At 41.0% G+C, this 20833-nt stretch overlaps 1 protein-coding gene across 5 annotated transcripts in view; it reads left to right on the top strand.

The window, feature by feature from the left end:
* hspa12a (heat shock protein 12A) overlaps window positions 1-20833 on the top strand; it is a 51685-nt gene that overhangs the window by 22523 nt on the left and 8329 nt on the right. For 2 of the 5 annotated variants that reach the window (XM_046402007.1, XM_046402006.1), the window contains exons 4-11: window positions 3641-3827; window positions 4280-4384; window positions 6922-7038; window positions 12857-13028; window positions 13240-13254; window positions 16982-17068; window positions 18631-18735; window positions 18839-19097. In XM_046402007.1, coding sequence (XP_046257963.1) covers window positions 3641-3827; window positions 4280-4384; window positions 6922-7038; window positions 12857-13028; window positions 13240-13254; window positions 16982-17068; window positions 18631-18735; window positions 18839-19097 — 1047 coding nt within the window. The remainder of the gene's footprint in view (window positions 1-3640; window positions 3828-4279; window positions 4385-6921; window positions 7039-12856; window positions 13029-13239; window positions 13255-16981; window positions 17069-18630; window positions 18736-18838; window positions 19098-20833) is intronic. The other 3 variants (XM_046402009.1, XM_046402008.1, XM_046402010.1) reach the window with 2 other exon arrangements.

Raw genomic sequence — 20833 nt, 5'->3', positions numbered from 1 at the left:
TGGAGGCTGCCAGCTGCCAGTTTGTTTACTTTAGAAACCAGGTGGCTTAAACTAACTTGCCATTTTTAGCATGTAGGAAAGGTGGCGCAACTCCAGAAGGAATACAAAGTTTATGTATCTGAAAAATATTATATTATCCCTTCAGGGATAAATAAAGGAATTCTGATTCTGATTCTGATTCTGATTCTGAAACAAACAAACAGAGGCCGTCAAACCAAACTGCTGCTCAGGTGCAAGATGTCCAGAAATTTTGTTGATGCTAAATTCAGTGATTTGTTCCATCAAGAGGTGTTCTGCCAACAAACTGTGGCATTATTATTTTGTGTTTCCATTTCCATGTGAGTAATATTATCATAAATAATATTACTATAATGTTGCGTACAAAATGTACTAATGTGATTTTTAATGGATTTTTAATGTGTTGTTATCAAGATGTCTGTGTAAAAGAGAGCAAAGGCTCTGAAGGACCTTCCCTGTTTCAGTACAAAAGTATTGATGAATATTGTCTTTCTTGTAATAGTTAAGGTGATAAGATGTTGTGGTATTTGTATAGGTCAGCGATGGGTGTAAGGTCAGGGGTTTAGCACTAAATTCTGGACTTCATACACAGGCTTTCTCTGTAGGCCCCTCTCCAAATCCATGGCTATTCATTCTAGTATCTTTGTGGGCCATCCTCACGTGAAGGCCCCTTATGCTCAGTCCCCTTTTACCCTTAGTATGACGCCCCTGTGTGAAGTCTCCTAAGAGGCAGAGAACATGTTGTGATCTAGGATTTAAGAGATGATACTTACGGTGTTATTCCACAAGATTGGGCTTTGTGCTGAGTGAAAGTAGTTGTGGTTTTAAGAATTTGTCAATATCTGGGAAACCCATTAAGTGCATTCTGTGTTGAGTTTTGGATGTTCTGTGTACAAGCTCACATCAAATGGGTGCATTTTTGAGTAATGTAGTGTGATAAGTGTTGAATGACTAATATAAAACCCTTATCTCCCTGCTTCTTCTGCTACCTTACTCTTAGCTGATAAAGAAGAACAAACTATCAGTACAAAACTATTAAAGTGTGGATAGCTACTGGAGGTCTAAAGGGCTGTTTTGAGTGCACCGGCTGGCATGTTTTGAGATGCTATCACTCAGGAGAACCACATCAACCTTGATGAATGACATCTTAAGTGATATCATACGTTGATTATTGGCTTTCATTCATTTCATTCAAAAGAGATAGTTGATTCTGGGTAAAGCTGATATGCAGGGGAGTGTGGCAAGAGTGGCAAATTATAATTATTAATAGTTTTTTCCCCCCATTTTTATAATAGCATTCAATAAAGGCTATATAACTTTTAAAATAACCTTCCTCTTCCAAAATAAAAAGTTCTGCTCAAAAGGAATAAACCAACCTCATTAGGGGGTCTGCTGCTTCCACCTTAGGCTACTCTTAACAGACTAACAGGAAATTTTTGGATCAAGAGTTTCCTAGATGGCAAAGCTGTGATACTATGAGATCATTTGAGTCAAACAGCTACGACATGGTAGAACACTTTCAGAATTCCTTGTCATCTGCTTTAAATGCGTTGCGCCATTTAAAGTTAAAAAGAAGTCAACTGACAGAATCTCCCCATGATTAAACAATCACAGTGTCAATGAAATTAAAAAAATTCTTGAGCAACTGAAAGATGAAAAGATAGTTAACTGTAATGTATAAAAAGAAGAAAAGATGACTTTGTACAAAGTAGCGTTTGGCAACAAAGGATTACTTTTCCAAGATTATTACAGAGATCGCTCTAGCACCTCCAGAATATTAATCTCTGAGTGTAACTCTTCCCTTCTGTATTGACCCTGTACCAACAGCATTTTTAAAGTAGGTGTTCAATAGTGTTTAACGTCATGTCCTGGAGATTATAAATACATACCACAGTCAACTTGCCGGATGTCTTCAAAACAGCTACTGTAAAATCTTGATCATGTGTCTGATAAGCGTGACATCTCGTCTCATCTCATCTTCCTCTGCTTATCTGAGTCCGAGTTGTGGGGCGACAGCCTCAGTAGGGAAGCCCAGACTGTCCTCTCCCTGGTTACTTCCACCAGCTCGTCCGGGGGACACCAAGGCGTTCCCAGGCCAAATGAGAGATATAATCCCTTCATCCTGTCCTGTGTCTGCCCCAGGGTCTCCTCTCAGAGGGATATGCCTGAAACATCTCCCCAGGGAGACATCTGGGAAGCATCCTAGACAAGTACCCTAACCACCTCATCTGGCTCCTCTCAATGTGAAGGAGCAGCGGCTCTACTCTGAGCCCCTCCTGGATGTCCAAACTCCCCACCCTATCTCTAAGACTGAGCCAGACGGAGGAAATTCATTTGGGCCGCTCATATCCACAATCTTGTTCTTTCGGTCACTACCCACAGCTCGTGACTATAGGGGAGGGTTGGAACTTAGATTGACCTGCAAATCAAGAGCTTTGCCTTTCGACTGAACTCTCTCTTCACCACGACAGACTGGTACAGCATTCACATCACAGCAGACACTACTCTGACCTGCCGGTCAATCTCCCGCTCCATTTTACCCTCACTCATGAAAAAGACCCTGAGATACTTAAACTCCTCCATTGGGGGCAGCAACTCTCCTCTGACCTGTAGTGGACAATCCACCCTTTTCTGACTAAGAACAATGGCCTCAGATTTAGAGGTGCTGATCTTCATCCCAGCCGCAAACCATCCCAGTGCGAGCTGGAGGTCACTGCTCAAGCGCACCAATAGGACCACATCATCCGCAAAAAGCATAGATGGAATTCTTAATCCACTGAACCTGACACTGTGTGCCACTTTGCTGTGCCTTGAAATTCTGTCTATAAAAATGATGAACAGAACCAGTGACAAAGAGCAACCCTGACTGAGTCCAACCCTAACTGGAAACAAGTTTGACTTGTTCCTGGCAATGCGGGCCAAGCTCTCACCCCGGCAATACAAAGACTGGAGGGCCTGTAACAACGACCCAACCACCCCATATTCCCAGAGAACCTCCCACAGGATACCACCAAATCCACAAAACACACCTGGACTTTTTGGGCAAACTCCCACAACCCCTCCAGGACCCTTGTGAGACTGTAGAGCTGGTCAAGTGTTCCATGACCTGGACGAATACTGCATTGTTCCTATTGGATCTGAGTTCCAATTAATGGACGGTGGATTAGTCAATGGACGCTTTCCAGCACCCTGGCTTAGACTTTCCCAGGGAAGCTGAAGAGTGTGATCCCTCTATAGTTGGAACACGCACTCTGGTCCCCCTTTTTGAAAGAGGGGACCACCACCCCAGTTTGCCACTCCGAGGGCACTGTCCCTGGTGACCACACAATGTTCCAGAGCCTTGACCCTTGAGCTAACTGATCTAATGGTAGCTATAGTTACATCCAAAGATAACTAAAGGAAACAGTGGAGTGAGCAGCAGTTGAGAGTTACCCTGGTGATATGCTGCCACCTATATTTTTGGAGTTACCTCTGAAATCTGTCCATAATTTACGTGTTGGTCCTCTGTCAGGAAACTATTATTCACCTTACATTTTCAAGCACAAATCTATATTTACTTACTGTAAACACAGAAATGCTAATGTATAATACATTCATTCATAATTGACTTGTCTCCTCCCAGGCGCTGGGAAGGCGGGGACCCTGGTGTTTCCAATCAGAAGACTCCAACCACGATCTTGCTGACTCCAGACAGGAAATTCCACAGTTTTGGCTATGCAGCACGTGACTTCTACCATGACTTGGATCCCAGCGAGTCCAAACACTGGCTGTACCTGGAAAAATTCAAAATGAAGCTGCACACTACTGCAGTAAGGAAACAAACAGACTGTATACAGTTCATAAATGCATAGTTTTCTAGGTCACTCTCACAGTGAAGCATTTCTGTCAATGACTGTTCAGTCAGTACCCATAATTCTGTGCAGGACATGAGTCATAAAGTAAAGAGTTGCACCAACATATAGGTCTAGGTTGATATGGAATCAGGCACGATAGCTTAGCCATCATTCTCCTCACTGCCTATCCAAGACAGAGCTAGATGACCAACTGGCTGACCAAAATTAACATCTTTCTGTCCTGCCACTAAGATAAAAATAATTATACAGGGCAGTGTTGCATACTGTATCAGAGCCACACAATTAGAAATCTAGACCTCATATCCCCTCTTGACGTGGTGAATCAGATTATGTAGTCTTCTTCTGCAGTGTTTTGCTTTTATGTCCTTCATTCACCTGTAACTTTGACTTCTTCTCCCTGCAATCAGAACCTGTCCATTGATACAGACCTCCATGCAGCCAATGGGAAGCGAGTTAAAGCTCTGGATATCTTTGCATATGCCTTGGCATTCTTTAAGGAGCAAGCACTGAAGGTAACAAACTTAGTCAGTACTTGTGTATCTTTTGTTGTCTTACATATACATTGCATTTTATGCCTTTGCAGCAATGAGTTCTTACATCACCCTGAAAGGTCAGCTTCATAATGTTCCACAAAAATACTCAAAGAGTTAAAGCGAGGCGTCTGGACTTGTGAAGATTTGGCTTGAAGACACCTTGCTTTAACTCTTTGAGTGAATATGACCTGGATGACTGAGAATCTCCACAGATATGTTTCCACAAAAATAGTTTTCTATCAATTATTCACCAGCATAACTCAGGAACCAAAAGGCACATTGTGACCATATTTCATATTTGGTCAGATGCTGAATTATTCACATTAACACTGGGTGTCCATCTGGAAACTGTGCTAATTGTATACATCCTCTGGTTTGAAGATTTGTGTGAAGCATTCATGTTTTAGAATTTTTAATTTCTTTGTGTTTTTTTTATTTAGAATAAACTTTATTGGCCAAGCATGTAAATACATAAAGGAGTCTTAAATGGAGAATATGTAGTGCAGCACCCTCTAAAGTGCCCTTCAAGGGGAATAAATATAATGCACTGCTCTGCATTCTAGAAAATTATTTGGCCTCCATGTGTCTATAAGCAGTTGATAGCAAATTATAATACTTATAAAATCTCAGTCATAGAATAAAGGTATTTTAATCTTGACCAGAGTTTAATTTTTTAACCATGAATGCATCATGAATTTCTGTGTGTTGGTCACCCACTGCAGAAAACCTGAGTCTGCGACTGGCTTCAGGTGATTGTTGTTGCATGTAATGAAACCTCAGTGAAAATAGTCTCTAAGTGAAGACAGCATGTTTCTTACTGAAAATTATTCACTGGAATTATTCAAACATGTCAATATTGTGATGAATTTCATTTCACCAACAGTTTTGATTATATCAGCATTCTGTAGAATGTCCCACCATGAACCCTGGAGCCAGTGTTGAGTTTATTCCAATGATTAGTTTAAATGTAGTATTCAAAAATACCGTATTTTCCGCACTATAAGGCGCACCGGATTATAAGGCGCACCTTCAATGAATGGCCTATTTTAAAACTGTTTTCATATATAAGGCGCACCGCATTATAAGGCGCATAGGATAGAAGCTACAGCAGTGGTTCGGGTTGCGTTTTGCGTCCACTAGATGGAGCTGCGCTAAAGGGAATGTCAACAAAACAGTCAGATAAGTCAGTCAAACTTTATTAACAGAATACAAACCAGGGTTCTGACAACTCCGTTCACTCCCAAAATGAATAAACAGCTGTGTTATTATTTTTCCCGATGTAATGTCAGCGACGTAGTATTTTCGCTACACAGTTTATCTTTTAACAACAGCACGGTATAACAGGTAGTGCAACATTTTTATCACGTAGTGGACGGGAACTTTTCCTCGATTCAATAAACACGTAAAAGAAACAGTCCGACACCGTTACGGTAACTCAAACGTAAGTGCAATAACAATATAGTAACTCTCTATATAGTGCAAAGTAATAACAATATAACAACCCCGTTCACTCCCAAAATGAATAAACAGCTGTGTTATTTTTCCCGAGGTAATGTCAGCGGTGTAGTATTTTCGCAACACAGTTTATCTTTTAACAACAGCACGATATAACAGGTAGTGCAACATTTTTATCACGTAGTGGACGGGAACTTTTCCTCGATTCAGTAAACACGTAAGAGAGTCTGATACCGTTACGGTAACTCAGACGTAAGTGCAATAACAATATAGTAACTCTCGAAATAGTGCAAAGCAATAACCATTTAACAATAACTCAATGTTGCTCAAACGTTACTGTCCATATTCACAATATGACCAACCTTGTTCAGTTGTGAACACACAAAAGAAACACGTAAAGCTCACTTTATCAGTTCATTCCTCATCCACGAATCCCTCGAATTCTTCTTCTTCAGTGTCCGAATTGAACAGCTGGGCGAATACGGCATCCAACATGCCCGGCTCGTTAACGTCGTTAACGTCGTAAATTTCTCTCAGCCACTCACTCATCTTTTCTTCGTCCATCCATCCCTTCGAGTTAGCCTTGATAATGACGCCGGCTGGAAAGTCTTTTGGCAAGGTCTTCCTCTTGAAAATAACCATGGGTGGTAGTTTCTGGCCATTAGCCTGGCAAGCGAGAACTACAGTGAAGGACGACTTCTCATTCCCTGTGGTGCGAACATTCACCGTACGTGCTCTCGTTTTATCCACAGTGCGCTTAAATCTGTTACTTCGGCCACGCCCCCTGACTACGGTAGCCACGATTGACCAATATTGATCCATAGATAAGGCGCATCGGATTATAAGGCGCACTGTCGGCTTTTGAGAAAATTTAAGGCTTTTAGGTGCGCCTTATAGTGCGGAAAATACGGTACCTAATCTGTGTAATCAAGACAACACGTAATTCAAATAGGGGTGAGTAGTAAAGACCGAACATAAATGATAAAGAACACACACTTATTCTTGTATATGAATTTAATGCGTGGTCACACTAACCCTGTGATTGATTTTGGTTCCTGCAGGAGCTGAGTGATCAGACAGGTGGCGAGTTTGACAACAATGATGTGAGATGGGTGATCACGGTTCCTGCCATCTGGAAAATGCCTGCAAAGCAGTTCATGAGGGAAGCTGCCTATAAGGTTAGCTGACAAGCTTCACATTTGTATGCTGGTATTTGTTTCCCGACTACAGCTTGTATCTGTAGAATGTGCACAGCCTGTTTGCAAATGACTGATCTTAGAGCGCATTGTCACCATATACTGAGAATGACTGGATGTAGTTATGATAGTAGGTAAAATTATGCTCAGAGCTGCTGCAGTGCCACACAGCAATCAAGACCTGCAGAGATTCGTGACTGCCACACACACACGCACACACACACACACACACATACAGTGACCTACAGACTGTAGTAGAGGACGTTGGCAGGGAGTTGGTGAGTTTTCAAAATTGAGTCACAAAGAGACAGAGAAACAAAGGAAGGAGGAAAAGGAGAAGAAGGGGGAAAATGAATATCCAAATGCAAATATTTTTTGGATGAGCAATGGTTTGCCAGTGTGGAGACCAAGTGACTACTTATTAACTCTATTATGTTCCTAATATGCAGGATACAGTGAGTGTCCCAGTTAACCCCACAGATGTATTATCAGAGCTCTAATGTTTTGAGATTGTGAATACATTATAGGATCCAGATCCTGTAACCATGATAAGGAAACTTCAGGTAATCCATATTTTTCTATCAGAGATGCATGTCTGAAGGACTTTATAGAGGGCTCAGACCGTCAGGATCAGCAGCTATGTAAAGTCGGGTGCCATCTTACAGCTAATGACTACCAGTGGGAACAGAGACTGAAAAAGAATTTTATGGCACTTCATCAGCATGTCTTCAGTTTAAGTATCTAACAGCGGGCTAAAAAGTAGAAGTATTAGCGCTTAGAACTCAAAGGACACATATAGGATGATTTCCAATCTTGTTATAGTATCCATGCAATAAATACACCATGTAGGCTGTCAAGGGATTATTAGTGATTCTCACACATTAGTCTAATTAAGTGACTGGGTTAGCTAGCGGGTTGTAAATAAGGTTCAACACTCCTTATACTCACAATACACTTTATACATATGTAGAGAGTACAGATACAGTACGTCTATTTTGAAACATAATAACTCATGACAGAAACTCATCTCAACAATGCCTTTGTACGCTCGGTCACATTACATTCATCCTTGCACTCTTGTCAGTAGAGAGACCTTAGGAACAGAATTTTAAATGTGTGTGTGTGAGTCTCTTCAGACCGTTATTGTATGTGGTCACTTGGGTGTGGCTGTCTGCAGTGAGAAGGAGGAGGCAACAGGATAGAGAACGGGAAAGCAAAGACAGCAGCACATCTAGCATACAGAATTGGCTTCTACAAATATGTTAAGTCTGTTTCATTCTACTGCTGTCCCTCCACATACAACTGGCTTGGGTTAAAATTTTGCTGGTCTGTCAGGGGTCTGCTGCAACAAGCACTAACCTTAGCTAATGTCAGCTATCATAGCTAACCTTAGTTAAAGGTGTTGGGAATGTGACATCGACAGCAGCCATTTTTGGTGGATAGCAAGTCAGCCATTTTTTGTCACCTGTACACCATCACCACCCATTTAGCTTGGTAGTCTTATCCTGTTTGACTCAGTTTACTTAGTGGTCATGGTCAGCATACACTGTTGTTTCAAGGTATAAAGGGGCTAATCACAGCCAATCACACAACCAACCAACCAACCCCCCCCCCCCCAAAACAAAAAGCATATAATGCGGAGGCACAGATGGGGTGAAAAGTGTGAGTATAGCTTCAATATTTTCTAACATTTGGATATGGGGAGATAAATTAAGTACCGGTAGCTAGGTTGTTCACGAGACCTTTCATGAGTAACAGAAGCTAGTGTCACATAGTGAGAGTCATAGAATGACTTTATTCAGGATCTTGCCACAACCGTGCCATTATCTACAATGGTATGAGTGCCATCCCCTACTGTAGTCGTCAGAAGAACTGCTGAACTAACACAAAACACTTATGTCATGTCATAAGCACGTACCTATCAGCTGGGCACTGGACATCAAATTGGAGACATGATGGGTGAGTTTGCTAAGATAGTTTCTTCCTACATTTGTACTTCTTAAAAAGAAAATACATAGTTTTTTGGGATAAAAACATGCTTGTCTACTCAAAATGACATACGATATAGCCTAGAGCTAGTAATTTATTGTTGCCCATGATGTGTTTTATTAATGCGAGGGTCAACGGGTTGGACATACTGGATCATAAAGATTACATTTCTGACTGAAAGCTGATGGGAGGTGGATAGGTGAAATAATATCTTATATATATGTATAACATCTTGAGGAAAATGTTAACTATTGAAATGATAAGTGCATCTTCCCATTTGGCCTCGTAGCACTGAAACAAAGGAGTCTGATAGACAAACAGACGTCACTGAGTTCAGTTTCTTAGCCTGCTTCCTTTTCATGATTATAAGTGCAAACTGAAGGAAAATGGTAAGAGAGAGCTGCACACAGCTGTCTTGCCCTGCTGATGTTGTGGGACTATTGTGAATGTAAATAAATAGCATCGTTTGTGATGACACTTGAGTTCTGTCAGTTTTAATAGTACCTAGGGTACTGTGACTTTCTTCCTGTGTTTTGGCACTTTCTGGTTCACAAAATAAGCAATGCTTATACATTCACATAACACATAAAAAGCAAATCACATGGGAAGCTTGTGTTGTTCCTCATGAATTGAAAGGGCAATATGATGTGCAGGGACTGGTATAGGTGAAGTGAAATGTCCGTGCAGGTGATACCAGAGCCCGTCCACACATGTTTTCTTATTGGAAGCTTTCAGCTCCTTGGTGATATCACAGCAGATTGCTGCCACCTTTGCCATTTCGAGTTTTGTATTAAAAATGAGACTGAAATGATAGCTCCTCATTTCAACTTCATGAACCGACCATTCTTGTGTCATGCAGCACATTCAATGCGTGTGACAGCGATAAAAGTAGAAACAGGGCATCCAGCCAAAGTTCAGCTTGAAACAATGCACAGCCAGTTAGGACACTCAAATAGGAAACATTGAAATGAAACCAACACTTGTTGTCACCAACACTTGCTTGTGTCTCATGTAGTTAGGATACAAAATGTACACAAAGGCAGGCTAGTGTTATGTGTTTCATTTTGCTAGAATTGGAAAGATTGGAAGATTATTTATCCTCGATTAGCTAGATAGCGGGCGGCACAGTGGTGCAGTGGTTAGCACTGTCGCCTCATAGGCCCTGTGAGGCGATCCCGGTCTGGGCCCTTCTATGTGGAGTTTGCATGTTCTCCCTGTGCCTGCGTGGGTTTTCTCCGGGTTCTCCGGCTTCCTCCCACAATACCAAAAACATGCACATTAGGTTAATTGGCCACTCTAAATTGCCCCTAGGTGTGAGTGTGAGAGTGTGTGGTTGTTTGTCTTTGTGTGTCAGCCCTGCGATTGACTGGCGACCAGTCCAGGGTGAACCCCGCCTCTCGCCCGTAGTCAGCTGGGATAGGCTCCAGCTCCCCCTGACGGATAAGCGGTGTAGAAAATGGATGGATGGATGGATAGCTAGATAGCTAGTTTTGTTAACATTCAGTAAGCATAACTAATCCTATCATTAACTAACTCCATTTTGGAATACATCACTGCTTTGCCTTTGTCAAGAGCTTATCTTGATGCATAGATTTGTGATCATATGATCATGAAAAAGAGCAGCACAGTGGTGCAGTGGTCACTTCACAGCAAGAGGGTTCCAGGTTCGAATCCCGGTCTGGGCCCTTCTGTGCAGAGTTTGCATATTCTCCTTGTGCCTGCGTGGGTTTTCTCCAGGTACTACTACTCATGTACTGTACATGAGGTGGACCCTGCAGCTACATTTTAAAGTGTGTTTCAAGTCATTTTCATAAAGATTATAATTAAGATAAGCTAAGCACGTCTTGGCTTTAGCTCTCTGCTTAACACTGCAATATTTTTTTTTTTGGGGAAAGAACTCTGAACATCACATGTTTGACATATAATGGCCTTATAAGTGGATATGGCTGCCATGCTAGCAAGAGTAGCATTCATACGAAGCTGTGATTTTCTGCACCTGGCAAATATTCCCTCTTAAGTCTCATTCAACTAGTTGCTACCTTGTCTGTGGTGCTAAGCAGCTAGTGTTCAGTGGGTTGAACAACACTAACTGCAAAAACTGCATAGAGCTGCATAGCTTGCTGATAATTCATTTCTCACCAAGTACCACCAAGAGCAATACACTTCATGTTACACATATTTATAGGATATGATATATTGAACATGTAAAAATACTGAATATAGACATCAAATTGATATCAATCCTCTCAGCTCTTTGAAAGAAAATATCCATGAGGGTCGCAAGGGGGCTGCAGCCCATCCTAGCGGACTATGGGGTAGAGGCGGTGGTTACACCATGGACACAGGGCCTACGCGCCCACACAGTGAGGCCATAGTGCTAACCACCGCACCACGATGCCACCCTTAAGAAGAAGGGCCCAGACTGGGATTTGAACCTGGAACCTTCTTGCTGTGAGGTGACAGTGCTCACCACTACCACTGTGCTACCCAAAATGAATGTTTCCCAATGTTTCCAGACTTTCCCAAATATTGAACTTTTTCTCTAATTATTGTTCCCAAATGTATAAATGGCTTTAAAATACCATCAAAAATCTTAAGTCCTTAATTTTGCTCAAAAATCTGAAACCAAATGCACAAATTTAGAGTTTTGAACGCCGGTTATGGACTGATTCAGGTTCCATTTCCCTGATGTTTTCCTCAATGATATAATCCTTCGTTTCTGATCACATCCTGCAATGCGTGCCAAAAGAGGACAAAGAGAGGAAGGAGGGTGTAGATGACGGCAGAAACAAAAAAAAAAAAAAAGTCAGAGAGCTCTCTGTAGCTCTCTGCTACAGTGTCTGGGAGTGGAGGAAGGGATGGAGGGAACACAGAGATGATGTCAGCTTTACAGAGAGATAGAGAGGAAAGCTGGGCGTCGGCAGTGACTCAGAATCAGGCATTGTGGATCTGATTTGATTGGCTGTTTGTGGAGGAAACAAGTGAACAGCAGCCTATTGTAAACACTGCTCCTCCTTGTCTTCTGATCACATCATCCATTTGTTCTCCTGGGACGACAACCCCTTTTCTCTTTTCCTTCCTTAACACCAAGCCACTATGTCTTCTCTTACTCCTCTCCCTTTCTCAAAGGGTAAGAGCTGTACAGCTTCATTTGACTTTATTTGGAGAAGTAAAGTAAAGACGTAAAAAGTAAAGAAAGATGTCTTTCTACCGTTTGACTTTAATATTGGCTGAATGTGTTTTGTAGCATCTGCACTGTAGAGCTGTTGGACTGGTTTTGAACCCACCAGCAGCTATCAGCATCAGCACCAATCAGAGCACTGAATTACAGCTGTTACTTTTGTGAGATAATATTAATATTTCATTTGTTTTATATAAATAAATGCATGTGTATGATACCCATGCTGTCCCTGTTCAGGTGTTTACATGCATGGTGACAGCTGCATGCCATGCTGTAAAAACAGCTGCTGATGTGTCCACCACTTGTTCATACTGATTGATGACTGATTGATTGATTGGCTGATTTCAGTTCAGTTCACTGTCTCTTATTTGTTATTAGGATTAGTATTGTGGCTTCCTGCAGCTTTCATGTGAACATGACTTAAATGACAGATGTAACTGATCAAACATCACACTTGAATACAGACCAATGTATGAAATAACCCTGAACAATTCCGATTATTTCAGATATCAGGAACACATATAGAGAAGTCCAACATAAAGCCTAGAGAACCTCAAACATATACTGCTAGAGTGTTGTGAATATTTTAAACCTGTTTTGATTTTCTGTCTGTATTCTACCTTTGTTTAGGCTGCTCTAGTGTCCCGTGAAAACCCAGAGCAGCTCATAATCGCCTTAGAACCCGAGGCAGCATCGATCTATTGCCGCAAACTCCGCCTCCACCAGATGGTGGACCTGGGCACCCAGACCACCCAGAATGGCTTCAGTCCCACTGAAAATGTGGGGAGTGGAATGACCCAAGGTATGTTCCATCAACTTGTTATATTCCGTACAGTATGCATCACCTCTGACTCCATGGTTCACGAGTCATTAACCATGTATACCTCTGTACTGGTGATTGTCCTCAATGTGAGTGTGTGTTTAGTTTCTCTTTAAAGACTGGCTGTGGCAGCATTAGTATTGACATTGTAACATACTGTTTTTCCTCCTGTTGAATGTTGTTTCCTACATAGTGTCTCCTGGTCATGGTAAATATGTTTTTTATTTAAATTCAAACAGGAAATGCATGAAGGCACCTTCCTTTTTATTTCTTTTCAGCCATCACATTTCAAATTGCTATTGCTTCTTTTCACAGATTCTTTTATAGAAAAAGCATATATTGATTTTATAATGAATTATTCATATCTGTTCTTCCACTATAACTCAACACTGCTGATGTTGTGTTGAGTTTCAGTGAACTGGTAGGAAACTACAACAAAGTCAGATTGTCAGTGTGTTACATCAGCTGTTAGCTATGACACCTATGAATACAGTTACCCAATTAGCCTAAAAAACCTTGACATTATTGTGGTGTGCAATTATTAGTGTGTATTAAACACACAGTTTGCAGTTGTTGATAGCATTGCTTAGGGAAGTTGTTAAAGGAGCAGTTACAGTTAGAAGGAACATTTGAAAATTTGAAAAACTGTACAATACAGTACTACACGACACAATAATTATGTATACTAACAGGACAAAGTTAGTTCAGTTTATCAGTTGTAGGTAACAACACAGAACATTATTTATTAAAAATTAATTTTAGCAATGCAAAAACATATAAATATGACATTAGCTAAAGCAGAACTGACATGTTACTTACTGGCATCTGAAGCAGCAACAGCAAAGACCCACCACTCCTTCCTTTTTTCCATCAAAGATTTTGTTCTTCACCACCATCAATAACATGAATTCACAAGGTTCCTCTTGTCTGCGGGGACACAATAAACCCTTCGAGTGCATGCAAGCATCAAGGTTCCAAAGGTCAGCCTTTCAGCCATGTGAACAGAAAACAGTTTCTTCATGTTTCTGTTTGTTCATTCTTTTTTTCTGTTCCTTCAGATATGATTGTGTTTGCTCGTTGTTGGAAGACCTTGAAGGCGTTTCCTAGGAATTGCACTTCCTTGTGAATGTTATGGACATGTCTGCAGTCTCACACTATACAACAGATGTATTAAGACATTCACATGTAAACATTTCCATGATGCATGATTAGTAAGGCGCCTTAATCTGACCAATTCCTCCAATTTCCTCTGACGTTCCACAAGCTAGATACTGTACGTTTTAAGTGTAGCCTTTGCTTGATAAATAATGACTGATTGCAGATCAGTAAAGGAATAAGAACCTGAACATAGCACAAAGAACAACTATACTCAGAGTTATAGGGGGCTTTTTTTTCGGACACATCTTAGTATATCAACAGAACGTCCTCAATATCATGTTGTGTCAGACTCTTCCTCCTCTTTTCTGGTTTTGTTTGCACTCTTGTCTTTTTGTGGTCCACCGTAGTTTAGCCAGCTAATTGTCTGTACTATAAATAAATTACTTTTCAAACCTGAGAATTTTACAGAGCACCGTTACGATATAATCTATGCAATATTTCTGGTGTAATCACTGATAGAAAGACGGTGATTAGATTTCAGGGTACCAGTTTCTGTGAAGACTCTATTTATGGTGTGTTATGGGTGTTGGTCAATGTATTTTTCTGATCTACTTGCATTATAATGTTAGTGTTTGTGACAGGTTGGCCCATGTGTCTTAGCTGTGCAACTGTAGTCCAGAGCAACGACAGGCTGGACTGACACAAGATATAGATATCCCTTGATGATGAATTCCAATGGCTTAAGTAACACATGTTCTTAACACATGTTCACCAATGTGCTGTTGTACTGGATTTGTTTGGAGACTTAAGATGAAAGTAAGGAGCTGGATGTTCGGATATGTTTAATGGCAGGCAGGGATTTTAATGAACTGAGCCTTTGCCACATTTACAATTGATCCAACTGAGCGCAAGTATGTCAAAGTCAAGGAACATTATTGAAGCTCAACTTTTATCAACTATTATCATAATATTTTCTTATCAAAAATTCTATTCGTATTTTTAGGTATTTTGTGCAACCCTATTTATATATGAAGCAGCGCAACATGTTATTATTTCCTGTTATACTATCAGTGCAAGGTGTTGCAATGTACATGTTAAAATGCTAGTGTGGTGGATGTAAATCAGTCTTTAAGTCAATATTAAATAATGTATCAGGATGTTATCAAATGTTTAGATGTTGTTGGGAACACAATAGGGACAGTCACCTTTGAATCTACTGCTGCTGTTTCCTGTAGACGTCCTCTTAATGGGCTGAAGAATCCACTACCTTTTATGTGTCACTGCAAACGTTACAGATGCCATTTAATGTATTCTATTAGACAGCAGTTTTTAATTTTGAAATAAAACTGCTCTCTGTTGAAAATCATTTTCAGGCAGCTTTGTGTATTAATATGATACCATTGGAAAGGTCTTGAGTGAGAAAACAAAGCTTGAGTTGGACAGTTTGTGGCAGCATCAGCAGCAATGTGGGCAGTGTAGCAGACCATTGTGGTGAAGAGGGAGCTGAACCAGAAGGCAAAGCTCTACATTTACCAGTCGATCTACGTTCCACCCCTTACCTATGATCATCATCATTCTATCGGCCAACAACTTCCTCTGTATGGTGACGGGGCTCAGCCTTAGAGATTGGGTTGAGAAGCTCGGACATCAGGAGGAAACTCAGAGAAGAGATGCTGCTCCTTTATATTGAAAGGAGTGAGCTGAAGTGATTTGGAAATCTGTACATCGGATTAGGATACCTTCTGGACGCCTTCTCTTTTTTTCCACGTAGACCCAACTGGGAAGAGGCCCAGTGGCTGACCCAGAACTGTTAACGCAGGAGGCATTACACATGTCATCTGGCCTGGAAATGCCTGTGGATCCCCCAGGTGCAACAGAACACATTGCTGAGGATGTCTGGAATAACCTGCTTATCCTGCTGCCACCATAACCTGACCCTGGATAAGTGGAAGAAAATGGATGGATGTCGGAATGTTAGAGATGATGACCTTATCTTCACTGTAGACCTCTCTCATGCCCTCTGGAAAGTTAATAAGAATTGAAAAGTTGTCCTTCCCTCTATGCATTGTTTCCTCAGTGTAGGAGGAAATGTTCCTCTGCCATTTACTTCCTGCTGTTAGCCAGTCAACTTCAAGTCACGTGGCTTCACTGTACTGCAGGTTAAATAGCCTGTAGCAATAGACTGTGATTGTTGAAATATGTTTTGTGAAAGTGTTTAGGTATTAGCCTTTGGAAAATGAAAAATTCTTTTAATCAAAACGTTCTCTGCGGAAGCATGTTTACTCGTTGAGCTGACTTTGAGCTTCAAATTGGTGTTGTTACATGTACATATTTTCCTTCATGGAGCATGAATGTAGAATTATGAACCTGCTGGGTTGATGTCCTTCCTTGGCATGGCTTTCTCTAGGAAATCAGTCAGACAGATGAAGGTTTGATTAAACAAGGTTCTTGATTAATTTTTAGAGCTACAGCACCCGCCAGTGTCTTGATAGAGTTTAGTTGTTTTATTTCATGTCACTTTCAGTGCATGTTCTCCCTTTGGGGAACATGATAGGTCACTCTGTTGTGTGGAGGGGTAGTCTTGGTATTTACTCATATATTATTTGAACACGCAAATGTTCTGTTCATTATTTATTTGAATTCAGAAGTTGTTGTCCATTGAGCAACTTTAAACAGATTTCTACAAAATTCAAAACTTGCTTACTGTGTGGACACATGCATCCCAGCCTGCCGCTTGACTCACACACAAGTGTATTTGAGCCGCGCAGCTTCACTCAGAGCAACGCTTCACACCCTCATCACACTCACCACAACATTCTCTCTCTGTTAACAACCAGCTAAGGAGCATGTTCGGCGCAACCGGCAGAGCCGTACCTTTTTGGTGGAAAATGTCATAGGAGAGCTTTGGTCGGAGCTGGAAGAAGGTAGAGTCTTTCTCTTCTTTTACTAATCTGTAATGATTTCCTTTCCATATTCCTCTACAGTAAACGCTCTTGCTGTTTCCTGTGCTGCCAATCTGTCAGATTAGGTGCTATCTTTGGATATTGACAGAGATTAGGTACCGTAACAATCTAGAGATACACATAAAATTTCATATTCACAGGAACACTTGACAGGTTATTATTTTTAATACTACTTTATTACATTTGATCTCTTTCATGATATTTTTCATATTTTATTTCACCATATGATAATCGTTTTGGCTGGACCAAAAGTAATCCCATTTAGATAGATTTCGATGTCCAGATGCCATACATGTCTTTACTTTAGCCCTTATTTCTTAACTTTATTTCTCAAAAGAAATTGGTTTGATTTAGCTCACGTTTTATTTTTTATAGTGTTTGCCCATGGATCCTTTCATGTAATTGCTGAAAACATGTTAATATGTCAAAAATATGTCAGGTAGGTGAAGAAACAGCAGCAGGTAGATAATCACACAGGTTGTAAATATACTGCAAGGTGATGTCTAATATGAGATTTTTACCAAAAGTATCTGTAAACCAGTCCACCACTTTACAGACTGATGTCCTGCTTCAGCAATCTTGATGAAAAGTTGTCATGGTTCAAACTGACCGTAATTTTGGTAGCGTTTTCTATGAACACCACATCTATAATGTGTTATGGGGGCAATCATAGTGCATTGTAATGCGTTCATAATGTTTTATGACAATACTCATACACACACAGTGTTTTCTGATGCAGCATATCAACAGTCATAAAACATTATAGATGTGACTTAGGCTATAATAACCCATGTAGTTATCATTGTGTTAAGTAACATGAAGTACATGTTGAGGAATCTATTATAATACATGCTTCATCACAACATTTCATTGTTTATGGTAAGTAAATTGTCATGCATTTCCCTGCATTATAAAGCATGGACTGTTATAGCATAATATGAGTCCTTAACTTGATTGTTGTACTTGATTGTTGAGGTGTACAGTATATAGGAGTATAGGCAGTCATGATGCGTTATAAGACTGTGATATTATGCTCTCAAATCTCAGCAATTAACATGGTCAGTAAAGTGTTATGGACAGACAAGTTGTGATCAGCCTAAATTCCAAAGGTCTTCAGGTGCCTTAACATTTAAGAATGAATGAGTAACTGTGGTTTCAAATGGACTGTGATTTCCATTGGACTTCCGTACCTTTTGAAAGCCATTTTTACCATCTTTAAACCCAGCTGCACACCTACACACAAGTTCTGTGATATTTTGTTATGAACAAATGCGAGGGACCTTGAATGTGTTTCTCTGTGTCAGTCATCTGATGTCCAATCTAAACATTGCTATCCACTGTCTTGTCTTCCCACTCTCTACTTCCTTCAGTTTCTCATATTTCATCTTTTTACATGCATCTGACACAACAGCTACAGAAATGTAGGTCAGCAGTATCGAGAATGTGTCTAAAAACAGGTGAGTTGTGGTAAGACGCAGAGACAACATACTTATTTGTTCCATTTTTGTGTATTTTCTGTGCAGGTGACCGTTATGTAGTGGTTGACTGTGGTGGTGGAACAGTGGACCTGACTGTCCATCAGATTCGTCTTCCAGAGGGACATCTAAAGGAGCTCTACAAGGCCTCAGGTAAAAAGACATGCAACACTTTGTTTTTTAGACATGTAATGCTTTTTTGATTTATGCATCTTATTTCTGTTGGGTTCACGGTTATAATACCCTCTTTTCCCAGGTGGTCCCTATGGTTCTCTTGGGATTGACTATGAATTTGAGAAGCTGCTGTGTAAAATCTTTGGCCAGGATTTCATCGACCAGTTCAAGATCAAGAGGCCAGCCGCCTGGGTGGACCTGATGATTGCGTTTGAGTCACGGAAGAGGGCAGCAGCCCCTGATAGAACCAACCCCCTGAATATTAACCTGCCGTTCTCCTTCATTGACTACTACAAGAAGTTCAGGGGCCACAGTGTGGAACACGCTCTACGCAAAAGCAAGTGAGTAAATCCATAACATTCTGCTGTCTTGTCTGGATCTGCGGCACCCCCAGTTTTTGCATATTTATTAAGCCTTATAGCAGATGATGATCAATGATCATATAAGTAAACAGAGCAGTGTGTGCATGTGTGTCTGAGTCTGATGAAGTCTACACCTGAGGCATTGGAGAGTGCCAAATCAAAACTCACCACTTTGGCTGTCTGCCTGAAGAGATACAGATGAGAAGTAGAACCATCCAAAGTCTACTCCCAGCTGGCAGGGCAGTAACATAAGAATAGATCCAACCAGGACTGAGACTGAACAGTACTGGAAGAACATCTGGGAAAGGGAGGCATCACAGAACATCAATGCTCAGTGACAAGTGGATTTATGAGCAGACCACAGCAATCTCCCAGAACAAGACCCAGTAACCATCACAATGGCAGGCAACCAACAAAGAGTGTCAGGAAGAGCTGGACAACACCAGGCACTGATTTCATCCACACCTACTGGATAAAGAAGCTAACTGCACTCCATGAGTGCCTAACAGCACAAATGAACCGGCTGCTGATGGATGGGACTCATCATAAAGGATCCTCAGAAGAGTACAGTTCCATCCAATAATCTGCCTCAACATGGGAGCTCCTGTCTGGCATCATAGCAGCTAAGATAAGTAGGCACATGGCTCCATACATGAGTGGGGCTCAGAAGGGAATTGGGAGCAATGTCAGGGGAGGCAAGCACCAGCTACTGGTCAGCAGATTAATCACTCAGGACTGCAAGACCAGGCAGATCAACCTGTGCACCACCTGGATTGACTGCATACTATATACATACATATACATACTATAGGCCTGAACCCCCCTCATCCAAATCATCACAAAACTGTTTTTTGATTGATTAATCACCTTGATTAATACCAGAAATTATCAGGATAAATTTTTTAGTCCATATCGCCCATCCCTACTACAAATGACTGCAGAAGGCTGGATTGAAGGACAGCACAGAAGCACTAAACATGGCAGAACAAGAACAGTCAATCAGTACAAGATTGATAGAGACTGGGGTCTACTACACCAGACAGGGCCCCAGGTGTAGGCTGTGCTAAGATGCACCTGAGACAATTCAGCACAGAACAGCAGGCTGTAAGATGTAGGCAGGAATAGCATACATGGAACACCATAACCAAGTGGTTGGCATAGTGTACAGGAACATGTGCACTATGGGCTATTCTATGGAATTTTAAACTGGTGCTGGATTTTACGGGCAGCCAGTGTAGAGAAGCCAATACAGGAGAAATATGATCTCTAATGCTGGTTCTTGTGAGTAATCGTGCTGCAGCGTTCTGGATTAGCTGGAGAGTCTTTAGAGACTTATTGGGGCAACCTGATAAAAGGGAGTTACAATAATCCAGCCTGGGAGTAATAAATGCATGGACTAATTTTTGTGCATCTTTCTTTCAAAGGTGAAAGAATGCAGTCTTTGAAATATGTGCTGTGTGTGAGTTAAAGGACATGTCCTGATCAAAAATAACTCCTAGATTCCTTACAGTGGAACTTGGGCCAAGGCTAAGCCATCTAGCTTTGCTATAGCATTGGATAATTTGTTTCTAAGGTGTTTAGGGCCCAGAATAATAACTTCAGTTTTGTCCAAATTTAGAAATAGGAAATTGCAAGTGATCCCGGTTTTTATGTCTTTAAGACATGTCTGAAGTTTGGCTAGCTGATTTGTTTCATCTGGTTTCATTGACAAGTAC

The sequence above is a fragment of the Scatophagus argus genome, chromosome 10, assembly GCF_020382885.2.
Source record: "Scatophagus argus isolate fScaArg1 chromosome 10, fScaArg1.pri, whole genome shotgun sequence".
Lineage (NCBI taxonomy): Eukaryota > Metazoa > Chordata > Actinopteri > Scatophagidae > Scatophagus > Scatophagus argus.
This window is presented reverse-complemented; position numbering and strand designations above follow the sequence as displayed.